The 24,700-nt window shown below is 42.7% G+C and overlaps 1 protein-coding gene and 1 non-coding gene across 11 annotated transcripts in view; one reads left to right on the top strand and one right to left on the bottom strand.

Moving 5' to 3' along the window:
• MAPKAP1 (MAPK associated protein 1) overlaps positions 1-24,700 on the top strand; it is a 237,572-nt gene that overhangs the window by 178,707 nt on the left and 34,165 nt on the right. For all 10 annotated transcript variants that reach the window (XM_036855298.1, XM_036855302.1, XM_036855294.1 and 7 more), the window contains one exon: positions 13,090-13,230. In XM_036855298.1, coding sequence (XP_036711193.1) covers positions 13,090-13,230 — 141 coding nt within the window. The remainder of the gene's footprint in view (positions 1-13,089; positions 13,231-24,700) is intronic.
• Positions 16,600-16,703, bottom strand: LOC118897621. The gene has a single exon (XR_005020508.1). It is a non-coding gene; the product is annotated as a U6 spliceosomal RNA (small nuclear RNA).

The raw sequence follows: 24,700 nt of genomic DNA, 5'->3' as shown, positions 1-24,700 counted from the left end.
TTTGGGTTTGTTTGGGTTTCTTTTTTTTTTTTTTTCTTTTAATATAAGGTTCTTATACTAGGAAAGAGAAGCTATGAGGATTGGTGGATAAAGATTTGAAATCTGAGCTCTTGTTGTCACTCCACTTCTAAGTACGAGCAGAGTCTTAATTAAGTTGTATGACCTGTGTCAGCCTCAGCATCCCCATCTTAAAGGATTTGCAAGATACTTTCAGTGCTTGCCTTTGAGTCAAAATCACTTTGTTAGTGAAAGAAGACCGTACCAGCATTTACAAAGTGTGCCAGGCAGTCCATGGTTTGGAATCAATAGACTATTGTAACTAGTCTTTGTAAAGTGGAAGTAAATTATAAAAACAATTTATTCTTTTTATAGAAAAGATTTTTTAAATTTTTTTAAATAGAAATTTCAATCAAGAACCCATATTGTTCCCCAGTAGCTACTTATTAAGAAGTTAGATTGAGGCAAAGAAAAATATTTCAAAAACAGAATTTTTTTCACTTCTGTTGCTATATTTGATCAGCACAGGCTTGCTATCCTTAAAGCCATTTTAGAAGTGAACTAAATTATGAGCATCTATTATGCAGTGTTTAAGAGAATATGCAATCAAGCCAGACCGCCTCAGTTCACATTTTGGCCCTGCCACTTACTGGCTGTGTGACCTTGGACAATTTACTTAACCTCTCTTAGGTAGTTAATTTGCCTTCGTAAGGCTGATAGGAGGATTCATAAGGCTCTTAGAAGAGTGCCTGGCACATAATAAACACTCAATAAATATTAACTGTAAGTAATAAATAACAGAAGAGCAGCATTCTGTAGCTCACAGAGCAGCTGAGGCATGGATGTGGAGGTCTGGAGTCATAGAACTGTCAGGGCCCTCAGGGAGGTGTGTGGTGGGGAAGGGAGTGATGCAGAATGGAGGGGAAAGGAGAGTGGGGGCCAGAGCAGATGTATAAGTCTGTGGCACAGGACCAGAGAACTTAGAGGCAGGGTACTTTCCAGCAAATGTGCTTTGGTGTCCCAGAAGAGGTGTACCTATAAGTAAAAGCATTTGATCGAGAAGACTGCCATAAGAGTAGATATAAACCCTTCTGTTTTTTTTCCACAGGGGGACAGGGCATGGCTTTTTATACCAACCGCATCAAAGGATGTTTTTTTAATTATTCCGGCCTTCTATTGTAAGGGATCACGCTAGACATTTTGCTCTCTCTTGTAATTTTCACAAGCACCTTACAAGATACTATTCTAATTGTGGAGAGAGGTCGTGATTTGCCCAGAGTTAGCTAGTCAGTAAGGGATAGGACCAGAATTCTAAGTCAGCTATCTGACCCTGAAGCCCACCCTGAGATTGTTGATAAAACAACCTAAATTTTCAGTCCTAAGAAGGGTGATGACAGTTGTCTTTGTACACTATGAGAGAGAAGCTTGTGAATGAAGCTAATATGGTAAGAGTTTCTGCCTAGGGACTGAGAGGTAGCATTTGTGCTTGGATCTTGGCCTAAGTAAGAAAACGACAAGCCAAAGTCCTTGGGCTTTCCAGTTTGGACTCTAGTCTGATAATCTCCTACATCCTTCAGCCAACTGTCTGCTAGAAGCTGGAATCAGACCAGAAGGAAGCCTGAGTACATTATGGAGAGGATGTAACATTAGAAGACTTCCATTCTTGTCCAAGTGTCTATATAAATCCTGGCACCAAATTGAACCTCAATTTCGTTTTCTGCCAAATGTTGCCAGTGACCTTTTCCTTTACCCACTGATCATATGTGGGTAGCCCATCCAGAGCCTTAGAAGAAAGATGCAGCGTGAACCAACCTATCGTTTCCATAACTTTCAGAGAGAAACTTGGGAATTTCCCATCATCAGAGCTAAAATAGACCTGAAAATGAACCGGCTTTATGGAGTGCCACAAAGTGTCAGACGCTGTGTCTTCCCTGTTTTATCAGTCACAAGTGTGCCCACATAGTAGTTCAGCATAGTGCTTAAAGCACAGTCTTTAGATGAGGCAGACCTTGGGTGGACACTGCAGCTCTGACATCGGACAAATCATGTCACCTCTCTGAGCCTTAGTTTCCTGTGTAAATGGAAGTGGTTGAATCTATTTCACAAGGTTGTTGTGAGGATTAAATGAGATAGAGGTGCTGTTGTTAATTAGGCTAGAGTGGCCATCATCTTTATTTTATAGAAGAAGAAACTGAGCCTTTAAGGCGGTGATTTGCTCATCATTCCATGAATAATAATCAGGGGGCCTAGAAGAATGTGTCTTCTGTCCATTAAGTCTAGTGAAAGAGCTGAATCTAATTATTTTGTTTCCTAAATAGAAGTTGCTATAGAAAGGGGATTCAGTTCTTTAAACATCAGTTTAATCTCCTTTGATCTCCTTTCCTTTTCAAGGAGACCTTCCATTATTTCAGTACCTTCATGAAGTTTCCTTAATTTAAGGCTGTACTAAGGAAGAGCTTCAACTCGAGGTGGGCAGTCACCCAGACGGCTGGACTGTGGTAGGGGAGCGTATCTCTGGGTCTCAGTTTGTGGCCTCTTTCACCTCCTTTAGTTTCTCCTTGAAGACCCAGGAGAAGAGGCCACTCCTCCTAGAAGCCTCCCCAGACCACCTGGCCGCCATTCCCTGGGCTCTGGTAGAGTCCCTCTCCTTACCCCTCTCTGATCACTGATTCCGCTGAATGGATTCGCCCACCCCCACACTGGACTGTGACCCCCACCCGCATCCACCAAGGGCAGGGACTGGGTCTGAGCTCCCCCTACATCCCAGTGCCTGTGGCCAGGTGTGGTTCATTCCCTGGGAGGGAGAGAGCCTCCTGAGTCCCTGGCATCACCAGGCTGCTCACTAGGGCACCGAGGGGCAAGTGTGTGATACCGTTTAAAAGGAACTTGGGCTTTGGGTGAGCATCTTCAGGTATAAGGGTTTCTTCGTGGTGGTACTTGGGATTCCCCCCTCCCCCCACCCCACCCCTCTCCCATTTACTAAATAAAAAAGCAACTGTAGACAGTGAAGGACTGCTCCTCCTGGTGTGTTTCCATCTCCTCTTCGTGGTGCTTATTCTTAGTGGGCCAATCCCTCCTCCCGCGTGTGCTCTTTTTGCCAACCCTGGAGACTCCCTAGTGGTTCTACTTGGCTTCTGGAGGGTTTGCCTTCTTCACTTACAAATTACTAATCTCTCCAATTTCTGTCATGTGACTTAAGTACCAGGGCTTTAAGCCTCTTTTATTGTACCACAACAGCAGTCTTCAAAAGCAAAAAAAATGTGATCCTGCAAATAAACTCTGTTTACAAATGGAAATGACTTGTGGTGTTCATGGTACATATTTTAGGTTGAATTACTGCTGAAAGCCAGTTACGTGTCTGGCTCTGGTGGGCGGAAACGTGTTCACTATAAGGAATTTTCTGTATGGGTGAGAGTTTTTTCAAGTAGATATTGGATAATAGCTCCCTGCTTGCTGCATGCTAACAGAATTTAAATGGAACAGAAACATTATCCCCGATGCCAGAATACCTATGTGTCTCCGCCTCTTGCTGTCTGTTTGATGCGGGCTGGTTGGCAGTGTGTCGTAGGGGAAAGGCAGGATGTTTGAAGCCACAGCGTGACCTTAGGCAAGTCCTTCTCTGAGCTTCATTTCCCCATCTGTAGGGCTACCCTGTAGGAAGGAATCCCTACCCTGTACGGCTGTTATGAGGATTAAGTTGAGATTGTGTGCCTTAAATGCATGTGGTAAAGTGCAATGCCCCATGCAAGAGCTGGCCATTCCCAGGCTTTGTGTGCCCAAGACACAAAGCGAGTGCCTGTGCGCAGACACCACGGCTAGTCTGCGCTTGTGTGTGTTGGCCTTTTCCCTCTAGACGCTTAGACTTCCCGCAGGTCCCTTTGGGCAACAGCCTGCACCAAGGGTAGGTGATACCTAGGGCAAAAAACAGTGCTGATCTGAACTGGAAGCAAATTTGTGCCCTGTCCACACGTACTTCTTCAGTAGTGAGTGCGTTGTGCTATGTGGGCTGAGAAATTCCACATGAATTGCATTTTTCACTCTCCCCCTTTCTTGAAAGTTCCCCCCTTTTCATTTTATCATTAGATAGTAATTAGTATTCAAGGGAAATTGGTCTTAATATATTAAAATTGGTTAAGTGCATTTAGACCTGTACCACAGCCAATGTCTGATTGGAAAATGTAATTGGGGACTCTGTGTATGTAATTAATTGAATTACAATTAAGAACTTTCATTAAGCGATACACTGGTACATTAGAGCAGTAAGGAAACATGTTTGACGAGCCACAAACCCTGTATGGGCTCTAAGTGGGGGCACAGGGATTTGCATCCCTCTGGTAGGCTCCTGGCCCTAGAATCCGCCCTGTAGCCCCTGACTAATGGTTTGGTAATGCATCGGGTGACATTTCTGCAGTGACTCCCCTAATGGGAAGCGGGGTTCTTCCAGCATGTGTGCCCTCATTCTCTGACTCTGGAGTCAGAGAGAGAGGTGCCTCGGTGTTGATAAAATGTTGCAGTTCTTAGATATTTTGTCATGTAAATTGTCCAAAATGCCCAGGCTCTTAAGAAGACTCCATTACTTTCCCTGTGTTTTGAACAGGGGCAAAGACACAATGGAGGAAAAGGAAGTGATGGGAATTCTGACATCAACCTAACTTCCAGGCAAACCTGTAATGAGCCAGTGGTTCAGACCCTTGAATGGTCATGCTTCATCCTGTACAGGCTTCACCCTAGACACATAGTTGTTCATTCATCCCCCAAATATTGACGGCCCCTCCTCTGGGCCAGTCGCTGTGCTGGGGCAGTAGAGAGGATACACAGCCCCTGCATCATGGAGCTCACAGCTGTGATGAGCGCTGTGAAGGGTATAAAAGAGTATATAGCAGGGGCCTGGAGCTGGTGAGAATGGGAGGAGAAAGCTTCCTTGAGGAAGAATAAAAAGGAGTTATTCCGCTCATGAGTAAGAGGAATGTTCCAGGCCAAGGGACTACTTGTCCAAAGGTCTTGAGAAAGAGCTAGGTATATTTGGGAATGAATGAATGGAGTGGAATGAAATGAGCAAGGGGGAGAGTGCTGGAAGATGAGACTGGGGGACAGGCAGGAGCTTGAATGCAGAGCCGACACCTCCCCCACCCCCACCTTCCCACCTTCCCACTTCCATGATCCGCTCTCTTCAGAAATTCTACAAACCAGAAATCGTTTCTTTCTGATCACCTCATAAAACAAGATTATCCTGATTTATTGAGGGTCTGAAATCTCCCTGTGGAAAGGCTCTGACTCCAAGAGTTTAATCAATTAGGCACTGACAGCAAGGATACCTACCCTGGTTGTAGCATGGCAAATTCAGTGAAGGGTGTATCCTACAGTACGACCCTGACGGCTTTGAAGAGATTACCGCAGAGGGGCAAGCAAGTGCGCGTGTGTATGTTATAGTATATCACCTATGGATTATTTTTTAGAGACCAGCAAAAATGACTAGTAGCCAAAGGGAAGTGTTTAATAGAAGAGAAGTTTTGGGCTTATGAGTCTTTGGGGACTTAAACGGCCTTTGGAAAAAAAAAATGTGATGGATGTAGAAAGCTAAAGGAGAGTTTTTCCTCCCTGACTCACTCACACATCTAGCTTTGAGTCTTACAGAAGGAGTAGAGAGAGTTAGGTTTTATCCCTGATTGTTTGTTCTGGCAAAGGCAAGTATGATTGTGTTCTCCTTAGATACTGCTATGGCCCATGGATTTGTACATTCCCAGCCCATCCAAGGAGCATTTTACCCAAGGGGTTATGTGGTGGTTAAGGGCACAATTTTGGAATTAGACCTGTGTTCCTTTCCTAACTCCAGCTTGTATTAGTTGTATGGCTATACTAGCAGGACAACATTCTGAGCCTTATTTTTCTCACTTGTAGAAAGAAGATAATATTATCCAACTTAAAAGAGCAGTGAGAAATTTAAATGAGATAATATATTTAAAGTGCTGAGCATAATGTCTGGCATATATAGTAAGCATTCAGTAAATGTTAATTGCTCTTAGAGTTGTTGTTGAGGCAGGATCCCTGTCTGGTAGGGCATCTGAATGGAAAACTAGGAATGGTGTGTTAGGTTCTAATAACCAAGGTAAATACAAGGGATGGTGTACAAACTCAGGTACTGTTATGGCTAACCTGTGTGGCATCAACCTCATTCAGGCCGCCAACAGCATTTATTGAACATCTACTGTGTGCTCTGTAGGATGGAATGTTCTTGCCCCCAAGGAGCCCATTGTCCAGAAGGGGAGTACAGATGCTTATCGTGTAAGAGACTTATCATGAGAGCCTTCAACAAAGGGAGACAGGGTTTCAGGAAAGGGATCAGGAAAGATTCCATTTGGACTAGACCTTGAAGTGTATTAATTTTAAAGAGTGGAAAAGACATTCTGGCCAGATGGTATAACCTGAACAAAATCCAGTTTAGCTGAAACAGGCATTGTTCTATGTGGAGTGGCAATAAGGCTGCAAGATAGAATGGGGCAGAAGGTAGTTTGTTTATTCTTCATTCAGCTGTTTGCACAGCAGTATCTTACTGTATGCCAAGTCCTGAGATGGACAGTGCCTATCTTTGAAGACTTCTCCCCCTCCACCCCACACCATTTTATTTTCCACTATTCCCCTTCACAGACTCTTTGCACCAGCCAAATGCAAACACTTGCTGCCATCCTCCTGTGTTCCTGAAGCACTGGCACAGCTCTGGCACACAATTGGTGCTGGGTGACTGTTTGCGGACTTGGGAGGAATGGTCAACAGGGCCATCATTGCTACAGAGAGTGTACATATGAGGTAAGGACGTAGCAAAGGCCCTCGAACTTCCAGTTGAGTTCTAGACTTGGCATAGATCTTTTTGGAGATGGAAGACGGAAGTTGCTTTAACTTATAACTAGATTAGCCCTTTCAGACTTGGCGTGAGACTCATTGAACCATAAAATGAAGTCTGATGTTCCATGTAGTTTGTGTCTATGAACATAAGACATCTGCTAGAGGCGTACAGTGAGTTCATCTGAGCTTTGGTTTAATCATCAGTGCTCATTTGTCTGAAAGACAGTCACGTGTGTACCTGTATGTATCTCCCTCAGTTCCAGTGAAATCATGAAGTATATGAAAATGCTTCTTAAACAATATTAGTTGTAATTAGCCTTGGTCTGATCACGTGGCAAACAAGCCTGTCACTCTAACAATGTGTGTACAGGCTTTCTGTTTGTTTGTTTTCAGGTATGTAATATAGATACAGAGCTGTAACTGCACTTTTGTGTCCCATCATGGTTGTCCAAATGGGCATCCAGGAACAATGAAAACATGGCATAAGAACCAATAAAGGCAGCAGTTCTCAAACTTTTGGGTCTTAGGACCTCTTTACACTCTTAAAATTTATTGAGGACCTCAAAGAGCTTTTGTTTATTGAGTTATATCTATTTATTAGGAATAAAAACAGAGATTTTAAAATATTTATGAATTCATTAAAAATAATGGTAAATCCATTATATGTGAACATAAATAACATTTTTATTAAAATTTTTTAAAATAAAAATATTTTCTTTTAAAAATTTAATGATAAGAGTAGCACTCTTTTATTTTGGTTTGAGGGTTTTTTTGTTTTTTTGTTTTCCTTCCTCTGAAAAGCATTTATTTTTGTTCCACCAGGAAGATAAGTTATTGACTAATCTCCTGAACCAGTGGGCACTATTTTCTATTTTTGCAAATTTCTGTAATGTTGGCTTTATAGAAGACACCTGGATTTTCATATCTACTTCTGCAATCAGTCTGTTACAATACATTGTTTTGGTTGAAGTATATGAAGAAAATTTGGCTAACATAGATAGGTTGTTGGAAATGGGAGTATTTCAGTAGCCTTTTCAGATAATAGTGCATATTAATTTTTGTTGCTATACCAAAACTCAAGTGATAGTTTCCTAAAGGTTGGTTGCAATGTGGAATCAGAAACATATCAATGAACTTTTTTTATTACTTTGTGCACTTGTAAGATATTAGGCATGAAAAGGGCAAGTCATGTCTTACTGTTACTATTATAAAAATAGTACTGAGGTTATGGACCCGCCTCCCGCCACGCCTGGGGTCCTGAGCTGCACTTTGAGAGCCACTGACTTAGAGTTTACAGTCACCCACACAGTCCCTGTCCTTGCTGCTGCTTGTAGGAATGTGGTGACACAGGAGGGGAAGGAGAAGGAACATAACTCCGGAGTCCGATAGATCTGTCCCAGCTCCGCCTCTTTCCAACAGTGGAACCTTGGGCAAGGTTTTTGACCCACTCTTGACCCACGGTGTCAGAGTTAGGATTTGAATCTACATCTCTGAACTCGATGTTCCAGGTTCCTTCCAGTGTTATTAAGCCCCAGGGCCACATCCCGGCTCTCTCTCAGTACCTCCTCTTTCTTTCTTCAGTGCAGGCCTTACACCCCGCCAGCCTCCTCCTTCCCCTCCTCTCTGCTTCCCTTTGCTCCCTCTTCCCTGGCCTGGTGTTGCCATTAAGACAGGTGCCACTCCTTGTTTCCTTGTTTCCTGATTCCTTACTCCAGACAGCTAAGCTCCTTCCTCTCTTGGATTTTCTGCTTGTCCCCCAGCGCTTTCTGTATCGTGAACGTGCTCTCTGTCATCCTTCCAGAGCCTGTTGTCAGTCCGTTTGAGCTCTGGTGCTCAAGTCACTTTTAGGCCCCCCCCCAAAAATTTGATCTATCACAATACATCTTTGAGTTATCGCAGCTCAAGCGTTTTGACACAATACATTATGGTAATCCATGGCACATAGAGACATTAACACTCTCGACTTTGACAAAATACATTGTGAAGTCTTTGAAGGCACCATTACAATTTATCTTGTCATTCATGAGGAGACCCAATTCAGCATTAATGTAGATGAACACAGTGTGGCTTTTGTTTCATTTAATTGCTTGTGACCTTTTTAATTGCTAATTTAACAAAATACCAAAGGGTTATATTTCAATTAAGTTAACAGTTTGGGGAGTGGTTTTTTTTAATATGTTTATTTTTAAGACATTCTGGTTCTATTTTTTACTTCGAGTAGATAAAAATGTCTTCTCTTAACAGAAGTCGTTTTGGAATGTGAAGTTGATAGTACAGTAATATTTTTAATATGCACTGTGGTGCAGTATCAAGCATCTTTCATGTGTGTTTGGGTTCACCCCTTTCCAGAAGGATACAAACAGTAAAGGTGTACATGCAAAGTCAGAACTTTCCCGGTTTAAAAAAAAAAAAATGCTTTTGCTATAATGCTCTGCTTCAGATGTGTGCCTTTAGATTGTCTGTTGCATGCATCATTTATCGGGCACTTCTCTCTGCCTTGTCCTGTTTTCTTGGTGTTCTGTAGTGAATTTGTAAGCTCCTGAAGGTCAGGAACCCTGCCTTATCTTCATCAATGTCCCTTCCCAGTTTAGCACACTGCAGGCATGGGGACAGTAGTTGCAGGTTGCATGGCTGACTGATCTGTACACACAGACATGCCCCCTCCAAGCAGAGGCATTCCTGAGCCTACTTTGAGAAATGGCACTGGAACTCCAAAACCAGAAGTTGTTCCCATTCAGCAGATAACCTGCTTGGGGGTGAGCGGCATGTATCAGAGGTGAGTGCAGGACTGTTTCTTCCTTCTCTGCTCGCCCGGTGCTGCTGCCCTTTTGACCGTAAAAGTAAACACACCCCATGTCAACTGAGGCAAGGCTCAGAACTCACCCAAGTATCAAGGGGACTTAAATCCTCAAATGGGATATGAATTTACACTGTCAGAGAGTAGAAGGTCAATGCGAGAAGCATTAATGTGTTGAGCCAGCTCCAGCTATATAAGTCTTGAACAAAATTAATATGAGGAAATTGACAAGCTTTGCTGGTTATTCCATAGTTTTAAGACCTCTGCTAAAATCCTATCATCTCATCTGCCCATTATTAACATTTCAGCAAAGTTTTCATTAATCTCGCACAGCAAATTTAGGAGTGAAAACTGGCATTTGTTTGAGCTTTTAGGACTACATTAGCTGGTGTATTAAACAAAATATGTCATTCTTCAGTAGCTTCTGCAAGAAGCTAAATCAATTTCCAGCCATATTTATGCACCACTTTATCTAAAAGCATCTGAATTATCATTTACAGCTAAGATGCTTTATTAGCAGCTGGCATTGAAATTGCTCAGTAAAAAATTATGTCACGTTATAGTAATTTTTAAATTGGTTTTAATCCAACCTCATAAAATGTAAAACTCTTAAGTGTGTTTTTTTAAAAATAATTGGCATTTTAGCATAATGAGCTGTTACGTCTTTCCAAATCAAATACCTGCAATATTTAGAAAATACTAATTGGTAAAGAAAACAGAAGCTCTTAAGCTGAGTTGTATCTAATAATGGCATTTTCTCAGAAAAGATGGCTTTAAATGATTTAAAACATGAAAGGATTTTAGTATTTCTCCAAAATTCTCAATTTAAAAGGTTCTAAAGTAAAAGTAAACACACCTTGGCAGCTCTGTTTTAGGAAAAGGTATATTTGGAGAAAGTGAATAACTATTTGAAACTTTAATTTCTAGCCAGCCTCTTGGCTTGCGATGTGGACGTTACTCTGGAGACAGTAGCGATCATGATCACAGCATCTCTATCCAAAATCACAAGTGTTCCAGAGAAAGGAAACAGGGTTACCCAATGACCCTTGCAGACGTCGAGTGCAACTTTGCTAGTCCTAGCAATGTGATGTTGGTTAAGTCACTAAGCCTCTCTGATCCTGGGGATACGGCACTCGGTACTCATCCAGTAAATTGTTATTCAGCTCTTGCTTTATTCTGTGCATGGTAGCACTAGCAGGGTCTGGGCTATGGTGTTTAGTAAAGCAGTCACTCTGCCTCTGCTCTTGGGGTTACAGTCTAATGGTGGAGACAGACGATTACTATCTGTGATAAATAACCTGAAGGGAAATGCAGGGTGCAGTGACAGAAGGAGCTGAGCTAGACTTAGGGTTCCTTGGAATGTCACTTGAGCTAAGCTCATCAGAGGGATGGGGAGGAGGCCTGGAGAAAAAGGCCAGGAGGGAGTGGAATGGGAAGAAGGGTGACCTAGGCGGAGAGGTCAACACGTGGGACTGTGTCACAGGCATTCGGTGACTGGCCCGTTAAGGCCGAGGCTGCAGCCTTACTGAGGGGAAAGCATCCTTGTAGGTGCTAGAATGGTCCAAGCTGGGAATAGTTGTAGTGTTTGGAAATAGAATGCACAATTCCTAATAAATTAGTTAAATGTGAAGGCATCAGAAACCAGCTTTGCCTTAAAAGCCTCCCCTGTAAGCAATAACTGTGGGAAGGAAAGTGTGTAATTGGTAGGCATAGAGAATTTTCCAGTTTTATGCCCAAATCTAGAGTTTTCCATTCCTCCAACTCTGTGCCAAGGAGTTCTCTCGTGGTCTCCCTGTGGAACCGTCTCTGCGTACTCATCACAAGGCCTCGGGCACCCCGCTCTGGTTGGCCTCTTCTAGACAGATGCTCCCTCCCACCAGCAGCCACACCTTCAGAGGACCGCATTTCAAACTCAGGCATGGGGGGTGACGAGAGTTAGTTTAGCTTTGCTTATGTGACCTTGGGCGTGTGACTTTGCCTCTCAGAGCCTCGGCTTCTTCATCTGTGTAATACAAAAATTATAGGACCTACCTACCAGGTTGTCTTGAGACTTAAATGCATGTGTGAAGTGCTCAGCACCATGCCTGATGTGTGAGTACTCACCTGCATTAGCTATCATTATTATTATTGACTGATTTGTTTATTTAGCAAAATTTAGTGAGAGCATGCCAGTTGCCTGTACTGCTTGCAGGAAAAGATGTAGAGATGAATAAGAGACTTTACTTATCCTCACAAAGTTTCCAATTTAGGACACAGCAACCACTCAGCAATTCTAGTGCAAGCCTGAATGTGATCAACTATGACAAGAGAATAAAAATAATCATGACTGCTATTTATTCAGCGTATTACATGCTAGATTCTTTAAATACGTTTTGGTATTCTGTGGATGGCAGATGCTGGGGTTCAGAGAAATAGTCACTTGGCCACTATCACACAGTAAGTTAGAGGCAGAGCCAGGAATTGAGCCCAGGTTTCCCTGGCTCCAGAGTCCAGTATAAACCAGCTGCTATGGTGTTCAAGAGGAGGTGGAATCTGAGCTAGCCTGGGTGGAGTTTTGACAGGGGGATGTTCTAGGCCAACGGAACCACATGAGCAAAGAACCAGAAGTAGAAAAACCTGAACCTATATATAGTCTGAGGAGTTTGGGAAGAACTGAGAGAAGGTATGTGTTAGAAATGACAAATAAAATGGGAAATTTTTGTTTCAGCAAGATTGTGGACGTCCTTGATTGCTTGACTGAAAAGAGTGTGCTTCATTCAGGAGGCCTTGGGAAGCCAGGGAAGATTTTTGAGCTCCAGTCTTCTTATTTGTCCCCAGTTCAATATCAGAGTACTTAGTGCACACTACACGTTTGATGAGTGAATGAGTGATCAAAGCTTTAGAAGGATAAATCGGAAAGTCCTGTAGTAGCTGGATTGCTGAGGGAGCCTGGTGGCCAGAAGGCCATCGAGGAGACTCTTACAGCCATGCGAGCGCGAGCAGGCTCACGCCTGAACCGCTGGAGGCTGTGGGGCGCAGGACGGGAAGCTGATAAACAGACAGTTTGCGAATTGTGGGAAGAACAGGGATTCTTCAAGGAGCGTGGACTACTTTTATGATCAGGAAAATTAATAGAAAAATAAGCAAGAAGTGTGACCACCCATGCTTTTGTGGTTTTGACTTGCCCTTGTGGAGACAGAGCTTCTGGCGAGCAGGAGTTTTTCTGCCCTCTGTATTGCTGCTGCCCAGCCAAGGGCCTGCCATAGAACAGGCAGTGTTTGTGGAATTAATTGTTGAATGATTAATATGTTACCATTCTTTGTTTACTGGAATGGCATTATTAAGTCATCGCTCAGCCTTTTCTTTTCCAAATTAAATAGCCCATATTATTTTAATTTATCCCAAAGCATTTTAAGCAGACACCATTTGCCAAGCCTCATGTATCTTTATGTGTTAAACTGCTTTTTCCTCCCCAGGTTCAAGGGCAGACGGGGTTTTTGAGGAGGATTCGCAAATTGACATAGCTACAGTGCAGGATATGCTGAGCAGCCACCATTACAAGTCATTCAAAGTCAGCATGATTCACAGGCTCCGATTCACAACTGATGTACAGTTAGGTGAGTGTGTCAGCTTTCTATCAGTGGTCAATGTCGAAATAGGGAAAGAAACAACATACAACTTTTATGTGACCTGAATGACTAACGGTAATTTGTTTTCAGAGAAAATGTTGAAGCAGTGAAATTTAAAGTAACTCCTTTTTCCCACCTGAGTGCTCTGTCTTGTCTTCTTTTTTATGAAGCAGGAGATTAGAAATAGAACTAACTTGAGACTCTTTGCAAACTGATTGACTTATGTGAAGTTCCATAATTTTCATTCTGTAATTCTCCTACATCCTATCCTTGGAACTGCTTTGTAACATTGCTACTTGCCTTTTCTTACTCCATGAATCCACTCCTTATTCATTCATGCCTTTATTCAGGAAGCTTTTTAATGATCTCAGAAGTTATATTTGGATCCTCACCAGATAATCTAGAACTAAAATTCAATTAATATTTGGGGTTAATTTGTTTCCATTAAGTGCTAAATTTCTGTTTTGACTGAAACCTAACAGAGGTAGAAAAAGTGTCGTAGTGGTCAGCAGAATATGAATACGCCAACATCATCGCCATCCTCACGGCCGTCATCTATAGGTATGCACGTGTATTAGGCACTGTGCTCAGTGCTTTACATGCACTACTAACCTACCTAAAAGGTAGGTATTTTTACTGTCTCCATCTGACAGAGAAGGTAAATGAGGTGCAGAGAGGTGAAGTCTCATGCCCATGCTCACACAGCAGGTAGGTAGTGGTATCAGGGGCAGAACCCTGGTCTGACCAACTGGAGTGCATCTGCTGCATAAAAGAGGATGATGGGAGGGCAGGGGAACGGGTACAGGTGCCAGGCTTACCCAATCAGGGAGCTGAGCTACTCCCGGGCCCTGCCGAGACCTCTACCACACTGCCTCTTCCTGGGCTTCGTTTGCTTCATGTGTAAAGGGAGAAAGTTTGAATTCTAACTCTAAGGCTCACTAATGTTATGTTTCTCACAAATGTTTTGTAAATGTCTCATAATAAAACCTTTTCTAATGTGGGCATTAGTGTGGCTAATTTGTAATAAGTCTCAAAAAGCTCTCAAATATTCATCCCAACTTGACTGACAGGAGCTTGAAATATGCTGACAGTAGCTTACTAATTAAGAGATGAGCATCAGAATCACATCTGGTTTACATTGTGGCTCTGTCGACAACCAGCGGTATTAGGCAAGTGTCTTAATCTTTCTGAGTCTTGATTCCATTCTGTTTAAATGGGAATATCAGTGTGGCAGCCTCTTAGGATTGCTGTGGGGAATGAATCAGATACTCCACTTAGCACAAGGCCTGGCAGTTGGTAGACTGTAAGTGAGGGTTTTTAGTGGAGAGGCAATATAGCGGAAGCTTGGAGGACAGACTGAAGAGTTAGAAGCCTGGGTTCAAACCCTGGCTCATTCATTAGCTGTACCAACACAGGCAAGTGATGCAGAGCCGCAATCTCCTCCTCTGTAAGATGAAGATAATAGTCTCTGTCTCATAGATAGGGTAATTACGGGGACGAAACGTCATTATCACACACGCAATACTTAGAAAGGCGCATGGCACATAGCAAGTGCTCAGTAAACAACAGCTTGTAAGATGATGGTGATTCTGACAGACTAAATAGATGAATTAGCACCCAGTATCTGAATTGGAACACACACAACCTACCTTTTTTTCCCCTCCGTAAACCTCTTTCTCCCTCCTCACAAAAAAAACCTCTAAAGTGGTAAAAATTGCTTATTTAATGTTAATTCTTAAAACATAAAGTTCTTCAGCGTTGTTCTTTCTAAAGATGCTTTTTCTGGTATCTCTCATAGAAGTAAAATTAATAAGGCTGCTCAAAAACAAGCCAGATGCCCAAAAAAGGGGGAGAAAGCACATATTGTATGATATAACGTTCAAAAGTACACAAAAATAATATGTGGAAGTAATGATAGTGGTTATCCTGGGGAGTGAAGAGGCTATAGTGACTGGATGGGGGAGCATCTGGGGCACTGGTAAGTTCTGTTTCTTGATCTGGGGGCTGATTACATGAGTATGCAGACTTTGTGGAAAAGTCAAGTTATATAAACTCTTGGGATTTATACACTTTGTATATTTTCAATTAAAAGTTTGCTAAAATAAGAATGCTACTCAGACATCATTTGTGTTTGCCTGCAGTTCTTTCCCAGTAACAGAGGGTCTGCTTTTTCTGAGTGGGTCTAGTTTTACGAAGCCCAGTAAGTAGCCTGACTGCAGTCAAGATAGAGGTCCAGGGTACAAGGCGAGGATTTTCCCAGGTGAGCATAATCCCTGCTGTTCCCCAAGGTGCAAAGCAGTGCCTTGGAAAGATAACCAAGAGCGTGGCTTCTTTCCCCACATTTTTTCCAAAGGCAAAAAGCCAAACTTGAATTCATCAGATTCTGATCTGTATATTCATTCAAAGGAAAAAGTCCACAAAAGGATCTGTGCAAAGAGCCCAAGTTCTGCAGGCGAGAATGGGTTTGAATCCCAGCTTTACCACTTGCCTGCAGTGTCAGCTTAGACAAGTCCCTTCCCCTTTCAGTCTTAGTGTTTGTCATTTATGAAGTGGGAATTATAATGTTTACCTTTGAAGATTGTGTATGAAAGTGGCCGGTAGTAGCTTATCTTAGTGCTGTTACCATTGTCATTATTATGTTTATTTTGCCTATTGCTTTCTCTCCTAGTCCACCATCTTTTTTTTTTTTTAACATCTTTATTGGAGTATAATTGCTTTACAATGGTGTGTTAGTTTCTGCTGTATAACAAAGTGAATCAGCTATACATATACATATATCCCCATATCTCCTCCCTCTTGCGTCTCCCTCCCTCCCACCCTCCCCATCCCACCCCTCTAGGTGGTCACAAAGCACCGAGCTGATCTCCCTGTGCTATGTGGCTGCTTCCCACTAGCTATCGGTTTTACATTTGGTAGTGTATATAAGTCCATGACACTCTCTCACTTTGTCCCAGCTTACCCTTCCCCCTTCCCCCTTCCCGTGTCCTCAAGTCCATCCTCTAGTAGGTCTGAGTCTTTATTCCCGTCCTGCCCCTAGGTTCTTCATGACCTTTTTTTTTTTTTTTTTTTTTTTAGATTCCATATATATGTGTTAGCATATAGTATTTGTTTTTCTCTTTCTGACTTACTTCACTCTGTATGACAGACTCTAGGTCCATCCACCTCACTACAAATAACTCAATTTCGTTTCTTTTTATGGCTGAGTAATATTCCATTGTATATATGTTCCGCATCTTCTTTATCCATTCATCTGTCGATGGACACTTAGGTTGCTTCCATGTCCTGACTATTGTAGATAGAGCTGCAATGAACATTGTGGTACATGACTCTTTTTGAATTATGGTTTTCTCAGGGTATAAAAATATGGAATGCTTCACGAATTTGCGTGTCATCCTTGCACAGGGGCCATGCTAATCTTCTCTGTGTTCCAATTTTAGTACATGTGCTGCCAAAGCGAGCACTAGTCCACCATCTTGAAAGTGTTTAACCAGATCACTCAAATTAGGTAGTGGCTCTGTTGGCAAACCCACAGTGGAGACTTGTCAGGTAGAAATAGATGATGATAGTAATGCAAGTGTCTCTGTCTAGAGCATTGGTTCTCAGAAGTGAGGTGACTGGAAGCTGGTCCCAGTCACCTCTGAATGCTTCCAGTGGCACACATAGCACCCTCTGGTGGAAAGTCACAACTGAGGAACGTCTAAAATATTAGATGTTGTCAGAACATTTGTTTCTGTTATGAATCTAAATTCAGTCTTTACCGTTATAAGCAAAAACTTCATTAATTAATCCTAAGTAATTTTGTGACAATCGGATAAACTGTGCCCACGAGTACTATATCATGCAGTGAATAAATAAGTTCATTTCCTATTCCCATGTAGATGAGCTCAGGTATGTATTAAGACCCTTACTTCCGTCTTGGAAAGCAGATGATAACACCCTTTTCATTCTCACAACAACAACAAAAGGCTGCACACAGTAGTCCAGAAATTCTTTCTTTCTGAAACAGCATCTACTGCGAAGTTCAGGGCAGCAAATGTTCTTTATGAGCATTCAAGTGAGCAGCTGGATTCTGAGATCAGTAAATAATTTATTTTATTTCATCTGACTAGCCGGGTGCTTCAGATCTTTCCTGACACTGATGGATGGTCTCCTCTGCTCGTCCATCCTGTGTCAGTCAGAGCAGAGGTTCCACTTGCCCCCTGTGGCAAGTTCTTCTAAGTGGTGTGTGTCTGTGTGCGGCCTTTACCCAGCAGCACTGCTGATTCCACAAAAAGCCACCCGTCCACTCTGAGTTAGCGGTACGGGAGAGCGCAGCGCCGAGGCTCGGCATTCCCAAGCTCTGCGGTGCCGTCGTAGCAGCCTGCCTCCTGACTGGGGAGTAGGGGCCAGTGTCCCAGTTTTACTATCTGCTGTTTGTTTCTGGGAAAGTCAGGGGATAAGAGACTCAAACTTTGATTTGCAAGACCCAAAATTACATCAATTTTCCACCAGACTTTTTTTTTTTTTTTTTTTTAAGTCTCAGCATTTCTTTTAATAACAAATTGTTAACTGAATAATCCCAGTGATAAGCAATGTGTTTTAAGTATTCTGTGGTACAGCCATGTACAGAAATATTATAAAACCTTTGAGAGGAAGCCCTCTCAAAATTTTTATTGAAATGGGAATGTATCAATATGTTAAAATAGAAAAAATAACATTCACAGTATGATTTGCAGCTATGCAAATATGAGTATATGTACATAAGCACATATATGCCAACACATGTATACATAAATATATATATTTTTTTAAAATTCCTCCAGGGAAATATATCAAAATGCTAATAACAATAGTTATCAATGTGTGGTAAAGTTACAAGTGATTTTTTTTCTTTTTTTCCTGGGATTTTTACAGTGATCACATATGGCTTTTCTGTGGAAGGGAGCTTTTTTCTTTTTTAAAAGCCTTTTCTCTTCACCATATTAAAAAGAGAAATGAATGAAGTAGTGTGTTACTATCCATCCGGATATATCATATCTTACTGCTTGTCAAGCGGCATATCCTACATCGTGCCCGTCTCCAGTCACAGGCAGAAAGGACAGAAACTCAGGCACAGACACACCCCATCCAAATGGCAGTGCATTCACTCTAGGGAGCAGCCTAAGCAGCACGAACAGCAACTTCAATTCTCCACTCAAACCACTCCCCATCTCTCACCCAACGTTTTAGGTTTACTTTTTGATGTGATACAGTACTCCTCCCACAAGCTGCACGTGGGGACAGACCATTTTAATCCTCTACTCCATGCCACTCAGTCTGTCCTTGAGGGAAATGCTACCCATTTAGTAAATTTACCCACCAAGCCAGAAATCACCGTCATTCTGGACACTTCTCCGTCATCAACGGAAACAGACAGGTAAGCCTTGCTGCTTTCTAAAAATGGCCAATCCTGCTTGGCAAATGACAGCATATGCTAAGATTTCTCACTCCTGCAGAGCATGGTCCACCAGACTTTTATATGAATGAAAAACTTTATTGGAGTCCATTAATGAAACCTGGGACAAAGATCTGATCTTTTTAAATAATATTAACAAGAAGAATTATAATTTTTAAAAGCAGTTATATCGTTTATCAGATGCTTACTATGTGGCAAGCACTCTGCTGATGACTCTCTTACATGCGTTGTCTCCTGTAATCATAGTACTTTATTAGATAGTACTGATATTATCTCCATTTTTTATGTGAGGAGACTGGGGTATAGGGAAAATCTAGTAAGTAATGAAGCTGGGATCAGAACCCAGGACTGTCTGAGGCTGAGGCCTGTGGCTAACTACTAGGTCATGCCTTGAATGCGGATCGTCATTGCACTAATACTCTGTATTTCTATCAATATAACAATGCACGGTAGGTATACAATGAACTTTCACCCCATTACCATATTTAATTGACACAGCACATTGACGAGGTTATTCCCATTTCATGACAAAACTGAAGCTCAGAGGAGTTAATGAAATCATGCGATGTACATAAAGCACTTGGTGCTTCCTGGCACATAGCTGTTACTTAATAAGTACTAACTCTCTTTCCCTCCCTGTCAGCCATCAGATACACAGTAGGATATCCAGTCCCAGTAGCAGAACTGGGACTGAACCTCAATCCTATACACTAACTCCAGTCCATCACGTGACAGATGCCTCAGTCATTAATAACGTCCCTTCGCCAAGGAAGTGATTACTTCTAGTTGGCCGGTTCCAAAACTTCTGCCCATCCCTCACTCCCCCCATCCCAGCGTCTGGAGGTCAGTGTCGGTGTAGCACGCATGCTGCTAGCCCATCCTCCATTCACGTTGTTAATCAGTCACTGCACTTCTTCCCTCTGGGCCCACACCTGACCTCAGAATCACTTCCAACACAGCCTTTTTTTTTTCTTCACCACGTGGCATGTTGGATCTTAGTTCCCCGACCAGGGATCGAACCCGCACCCCCTGCATTGGAAGCACGGAGTCTTAACAACTGGACCACCAGGGAAGTCCCATCCAACACAGCCTTATAGGCAGCCCCTACCAATCAGTTGGCGTTGGTTCGTTCTTAAGTTGAAATCTATTTGCCATCCATGCTCTGTCAACCTGGAAAACTCACCAAACAAAGCCGTCATTCCTGTATTTCCCAAAAATATTTTTGGACTATTTCATCTTGTCTGCTTCCCTTCCATGTCGGGCGTAAAAAGTACAGGTGCCCTTTAAGTGTAGACCTTGCCTGAGCTTATACCAAGTTGAGATTTTTTTCCATTAACTTGAGCTCCTGTATGCTTGACCATAGGATCAGGCACTAAGACATGGGTGCTACCCAAACATGCCAAGGCTGGCAGGTTGAAGTAGGTTTGGGGAAATTGAATCTAAAAGGGTCAGATGGTGAATGCCACCCGTGATCTAAGAAGCCCATAGTATACTATCAATAAGTTCTTGTTGGCTGGCTGACGGAAACTGAATTACAACACACCAGCCAAGGGGCTGCCCATAAACCCATGTAAGACTCAAGGCAGAGAAGGTCGAGACATGACCATAGCATACCTCTCATTTATATGGTACCTTAAGGCAGTGGTTCCTACCACGACCGTGTATCAGACTCACCAACTCCCTGGCCTCATACCAGACCTGCTGGCTCAGAATCTCTCCTTAATTGTGGGGTTTGGGAAATGCAATCTCACAGTATTTAAAGGACTTTCTTACCCCTTATCTCTTTGTCCAACACTTGTTTTTACTGATTGGGCAGGTCAGCCTGGTTTTCCCAGCACAGGGTCTCAGGCTGAGAAATGTTTTGATAGTTGTGCCACTTGTGCTAACTTGACTCCTTCACCTTTTCGTTTGTCGATATTGACCATCCCCATGTCACCAAAGGAATATGTTACTGAATACATAATATACCATGAATCCCATCTGTGTCATTACTGCATATATAATCTAACATAATTCTGTATAGGATATACAAATTCTGTATAGGGTTTACAGATAAAGATTATATTATAAAACAACCTCTACCAAAAGTTTCCATGGTTACCTCCATTATCTCTTCATAAAACAATCCATATGCATAATCATAACACTTGTGATCACACTAGTTTTTTAACAAAAGCATCAAGTACAGTAGCACACACCTTAGAGAAAGCAAAGAGATTTCATCTCATAAACAACTCCAAGATTGTAATTGGCTGCCCAGAGCATTGTGCTGAGGTAGCATCTCAAGCTGTATCTGAGGGCAACATAAACTCTGTGATTGATTAAAAATGTCTGCCTTGGGCCTGAGCATGATGAGAGGCAGCATGTTTGCCATCTGTTGTCTTTCCTGGTTTATTCTACTGCAGTTACTATTTAACCCTCCGGTCAGTACCTACAAGCCAGCACTCAAAGAAGACCTTATCACAGTACTATTTTTTAATATGTACTATGCAAACTTAAGAAACACATTACAACACAAAACTATGTGAGTGGAAGCAACAGCTGTGGCCTGGACTTTATTACTCCTCAAGCTCACTCTGACGCTGAAAGTAGTTCATGTGGTTGTATGAATAAAATATTCACCCCTGTTATTTTCCAATGGGATACCTATGGAGTATAGTTCAAGTTATTACGTAATCTGGAAATTCATGTTCTTAAGAAATGGATTGATCTTCCTTCCACTTTTCCATTTCATATTGAATACTAAGGAGATACCCTTCTCCATTCAAAGGCACTAAAATGTTCATGAGGAGACTTGCATCATGTTTAACTCCAGGATCCCTGGGTCCTTGAGTAATTTGAGAATGCAAATTCTAGCATTCTAGTATTTTTAAAAATATTTATTTATGGCTGTGTCAGGTCTTAGTTGCAGCACGCGGAGTCTTTCGTTGCGGCGCACAGGCTTCTCTCTAGTTGTGGCGTGCGGGTTTTCTCTCTCTAGTTGTGGTGCATGGGCTCCAGAGCACATGGGCTCTGTAGTTGTGGCACATGGGCTCTCCAGTTGTGGCACGCAGGCTCTCTAGTTGTGGCATGCGGGCTTAGTTGCCCCACAGCATGTGGGATCTTGGTTCCCCAACCAGGGATCGAACCTGTGTCCCCTGCATTGGAAGGCGGATTCTTAACCACTGGACCACCAGGGAAGTCCCAGCATTCTAGTGTTAATAGTAATAAACTAGCAATAAATTCTAGTATTAAATGATTGTTCTCTCCCTATTGTGACAACATTTTCTGAACCAAAATTTGGAATAGAGTTTATCAAATCCTAATGAATTTATGAGGTAGCAGGACAGATACTATCAAGACTGCCTCCAGAAAATTTCTTTACCACATTAATGCTTAATGCAGTGATCAAGTCAAGGGAAAATCCCCTGACCGGGAATGTCGGAAACTCAAGAGGCTTTTTCTAACTGTATACTTTCCTCTCTGCTCCCAGATCTACCCTTTTGAGAATTCCTGTTCAGTAATCCACGGTTACTAGTGACAATGTGTCAGGCTCCTCAGATGGCTGAGAAAGAATTAAGAATTGGAAAAAGTTGAGAACCACTGGCATAATGGAATTAGTGGGAATCGGATACGTGAGAGTTTGCCAAGGTTCCGTATTCTTTTTACCACTTCCTCATCCTTGGCACTTGAGCTCTGACAATGTACTGGGGCCTGGGCGTAGGGACAATCAGGTTTTTCCTCATTCTGCAGGTGATATTATAAATTCTCTTAGGAAACACAGCATTACTGCTGTGTTTGTGGCGCACGCACGGTCTTTGTTGCTCCGCGGCATGTGAGATCTTCCCAGACCAGGGCTCGAACCCGTGTCCCCTGCACTGGCAGGCGGATTCTTAACCACTGCGCCACCAGGCAAGCCCCTATACTGCCATGCATTTGATCACTGTAAATGTAATGCATAGTGAGACAAAGTGGGTCTTTTTAAGCCCTAGCTTGGTAGTATGGGATGTGAATTATGGTTATAGCTCTGTCATTAATGGGTGACATCAGACAAGTCATATCCCCGCCCTGAGCCTCAATTTCTTCATATGGGAAATGAAAGCCCCAGACTAGGTGATCTCTCATTAAGCCCAAACAGCCTTTGTGTCTGATCCTGTGTGTAAATTCAGAGAAGTATCAAAGACTTCCCTGCCTGCTCTGTAGATGCTATCGATTGGCTGTATAAATTCAGCAAAATCCACTCTGGCAAAGAGTTGTTCAGTGACACTCCCCAGGGGCTTTTCCAGGCTTTCATAGGCTCTAGGTAACCTGAAGACAAGAGGACTGGAGAATTGTATAAAAAGCTACTCCAGGATTTAACAGCAGTGGGGCTTTTGTAGTCTTGGATTCACAGTTGTGGGAAATTGATGAATGAACCACAGCTCATGATGTCCAAGCAAATAAGCAATAACTCAGGAAATACACTGAGGCGTGGAATGTTAAACGCCCTAGTTTTTGCCAAGCTGGTGTTTCAGCTTACTAGAAGGGTATTTTAAGTGTGCCTTGTGGGGCAGCTGTGCCTTCTAAGAGTCAAGCATAGAGGAAACAGCTGACGTGTCGGAACACACACCGACTGGACTTAGTCCCGTAGACCTGGGCTTCAACCCCAGCTTTGCCGTTTCCTAACTTGATTCACCCCGGTCAAGTACGTCATTTCACCTTTCTGAGGTCATTTTTAATAATAATTTTGATAATAATTGAGCCTTTATTATGTGCCAGGCACTCTGCTCTTTTGTACATGCTTAGGCCATTCTACCTTCATGACACCCTAGGAGTTGGTACTGCTGTTTCCTCATTTTACAAAGGAGAAAGCTCAGGCTCACCGAGGGAGAAGTAACTTTGCCCAGGATAATACCAGTGAGATCAAGATCTCCAGATTCATGACTTGGAGACCTTGTAGGGCAGGGGTTCCCTAGCACAAACGTTTCCACAACTTCCAGATGTAAGAACGTTCTTCCTGATGTTGAATTGAACTCTTGGAGGCTGCTGGGAAGAGGTTTGCCCTCTTGGTGATGGGAGGTTATTGCAAGGATTCGTGGGGATGAGGGCATTGGTCTTCCCAGGTGGACAGTTGTTCTGGATCCCGGTGCTTCCAGTACTGGGGTATAGAGCCTGTCCCAGAGAGAATCACCTCCCACCCCCACCCCAGACTAGCGCCGGGCAGGTCCCTTGTTCCTATCCCTCCCAGGGCTCTCTGAGCTCACTCCCCTGTCCTGACCCTCATCACTGGGTCTGTATCACATCCCTTAGCCCAGTGCCTGACTCCGGGTAACAGTAGTCATGAGAAGTAGTCGTATATGTCACTGGCTATGGATTAAGCACTATTCCAAGCACTTTTACAAGTCTTACTTCACTTAATCCTCATAACAAGCCCATGAGGTGGATTTTATTATCATCACCATCTATTTATAGCAACCTTCCCAAAGTCACATAGTTAGGAAGTAGGGAAGCTGGTACCCGAACTCAGGACTCTGTGACTCCGAAGTCCCCTGTTCCTAACCTCTCTGCACTACTGCCTTTAAATGTAAAGTGGGGTGCTACTGCCTTCCTGGTAGAGATGTGGTGCGCTCTCAGTAAGTTGCTACACACAAAAGGACCCAGCGCAGGGGCTGCCCAAAGTAGGTACCCAGTCTGTGTTAGCAGAAGATGATATACAGGGCTCATTTCCTCTTATGGAAATCTTTTGGTTAGCTAAAACAGACAAGGGTCTCCTTGTGATAACTCTAAAGCACTGGACAAATAGTCTCCCCAGAGAGTTGTATATACATTATAGTTGCATTTTTGTTTATTTTGAGCTGTCTTGTTAAGGAAGGATTTATATGCCGGCGTTGATGTAGGACAGCAATCAGGCAGTGTTTTCTGCCTTTGACAGTTGGTGTGATAGTTTGCTTCCAGTGAAGTTTGACTCACTGTATCTGGAAGCTGTCAGAAGTGGGAACATGAAAAGGTCATGACGGATGGCTTTGGATAAGTGGGTTGGGGAGGAGAGCTGGTAAAGGAGACAAA

Source organism: Balaenoptera musculus, chromosome 6 (assembly GCF_009873245.2).
Source record: "Balaenoptera musculus isolate JJ_BM4_2016_0621 chromosome 6, mBalMus1.pri.v3, whole genome shotgun sequence".
In the NCBI taxonomy this organism is placed as follows: Eukaryota; Metazoa; Chordata; class Mammalia; order Artiodactyla; family Balaenopteridae; genus Balaenoptera; species Balaenoptera musculus.
The sequence above is the reverse complement of the archived record's forward strand: the minus strand, read 5'-3'. Positions and strand labels throughout refer to the sequence as shown.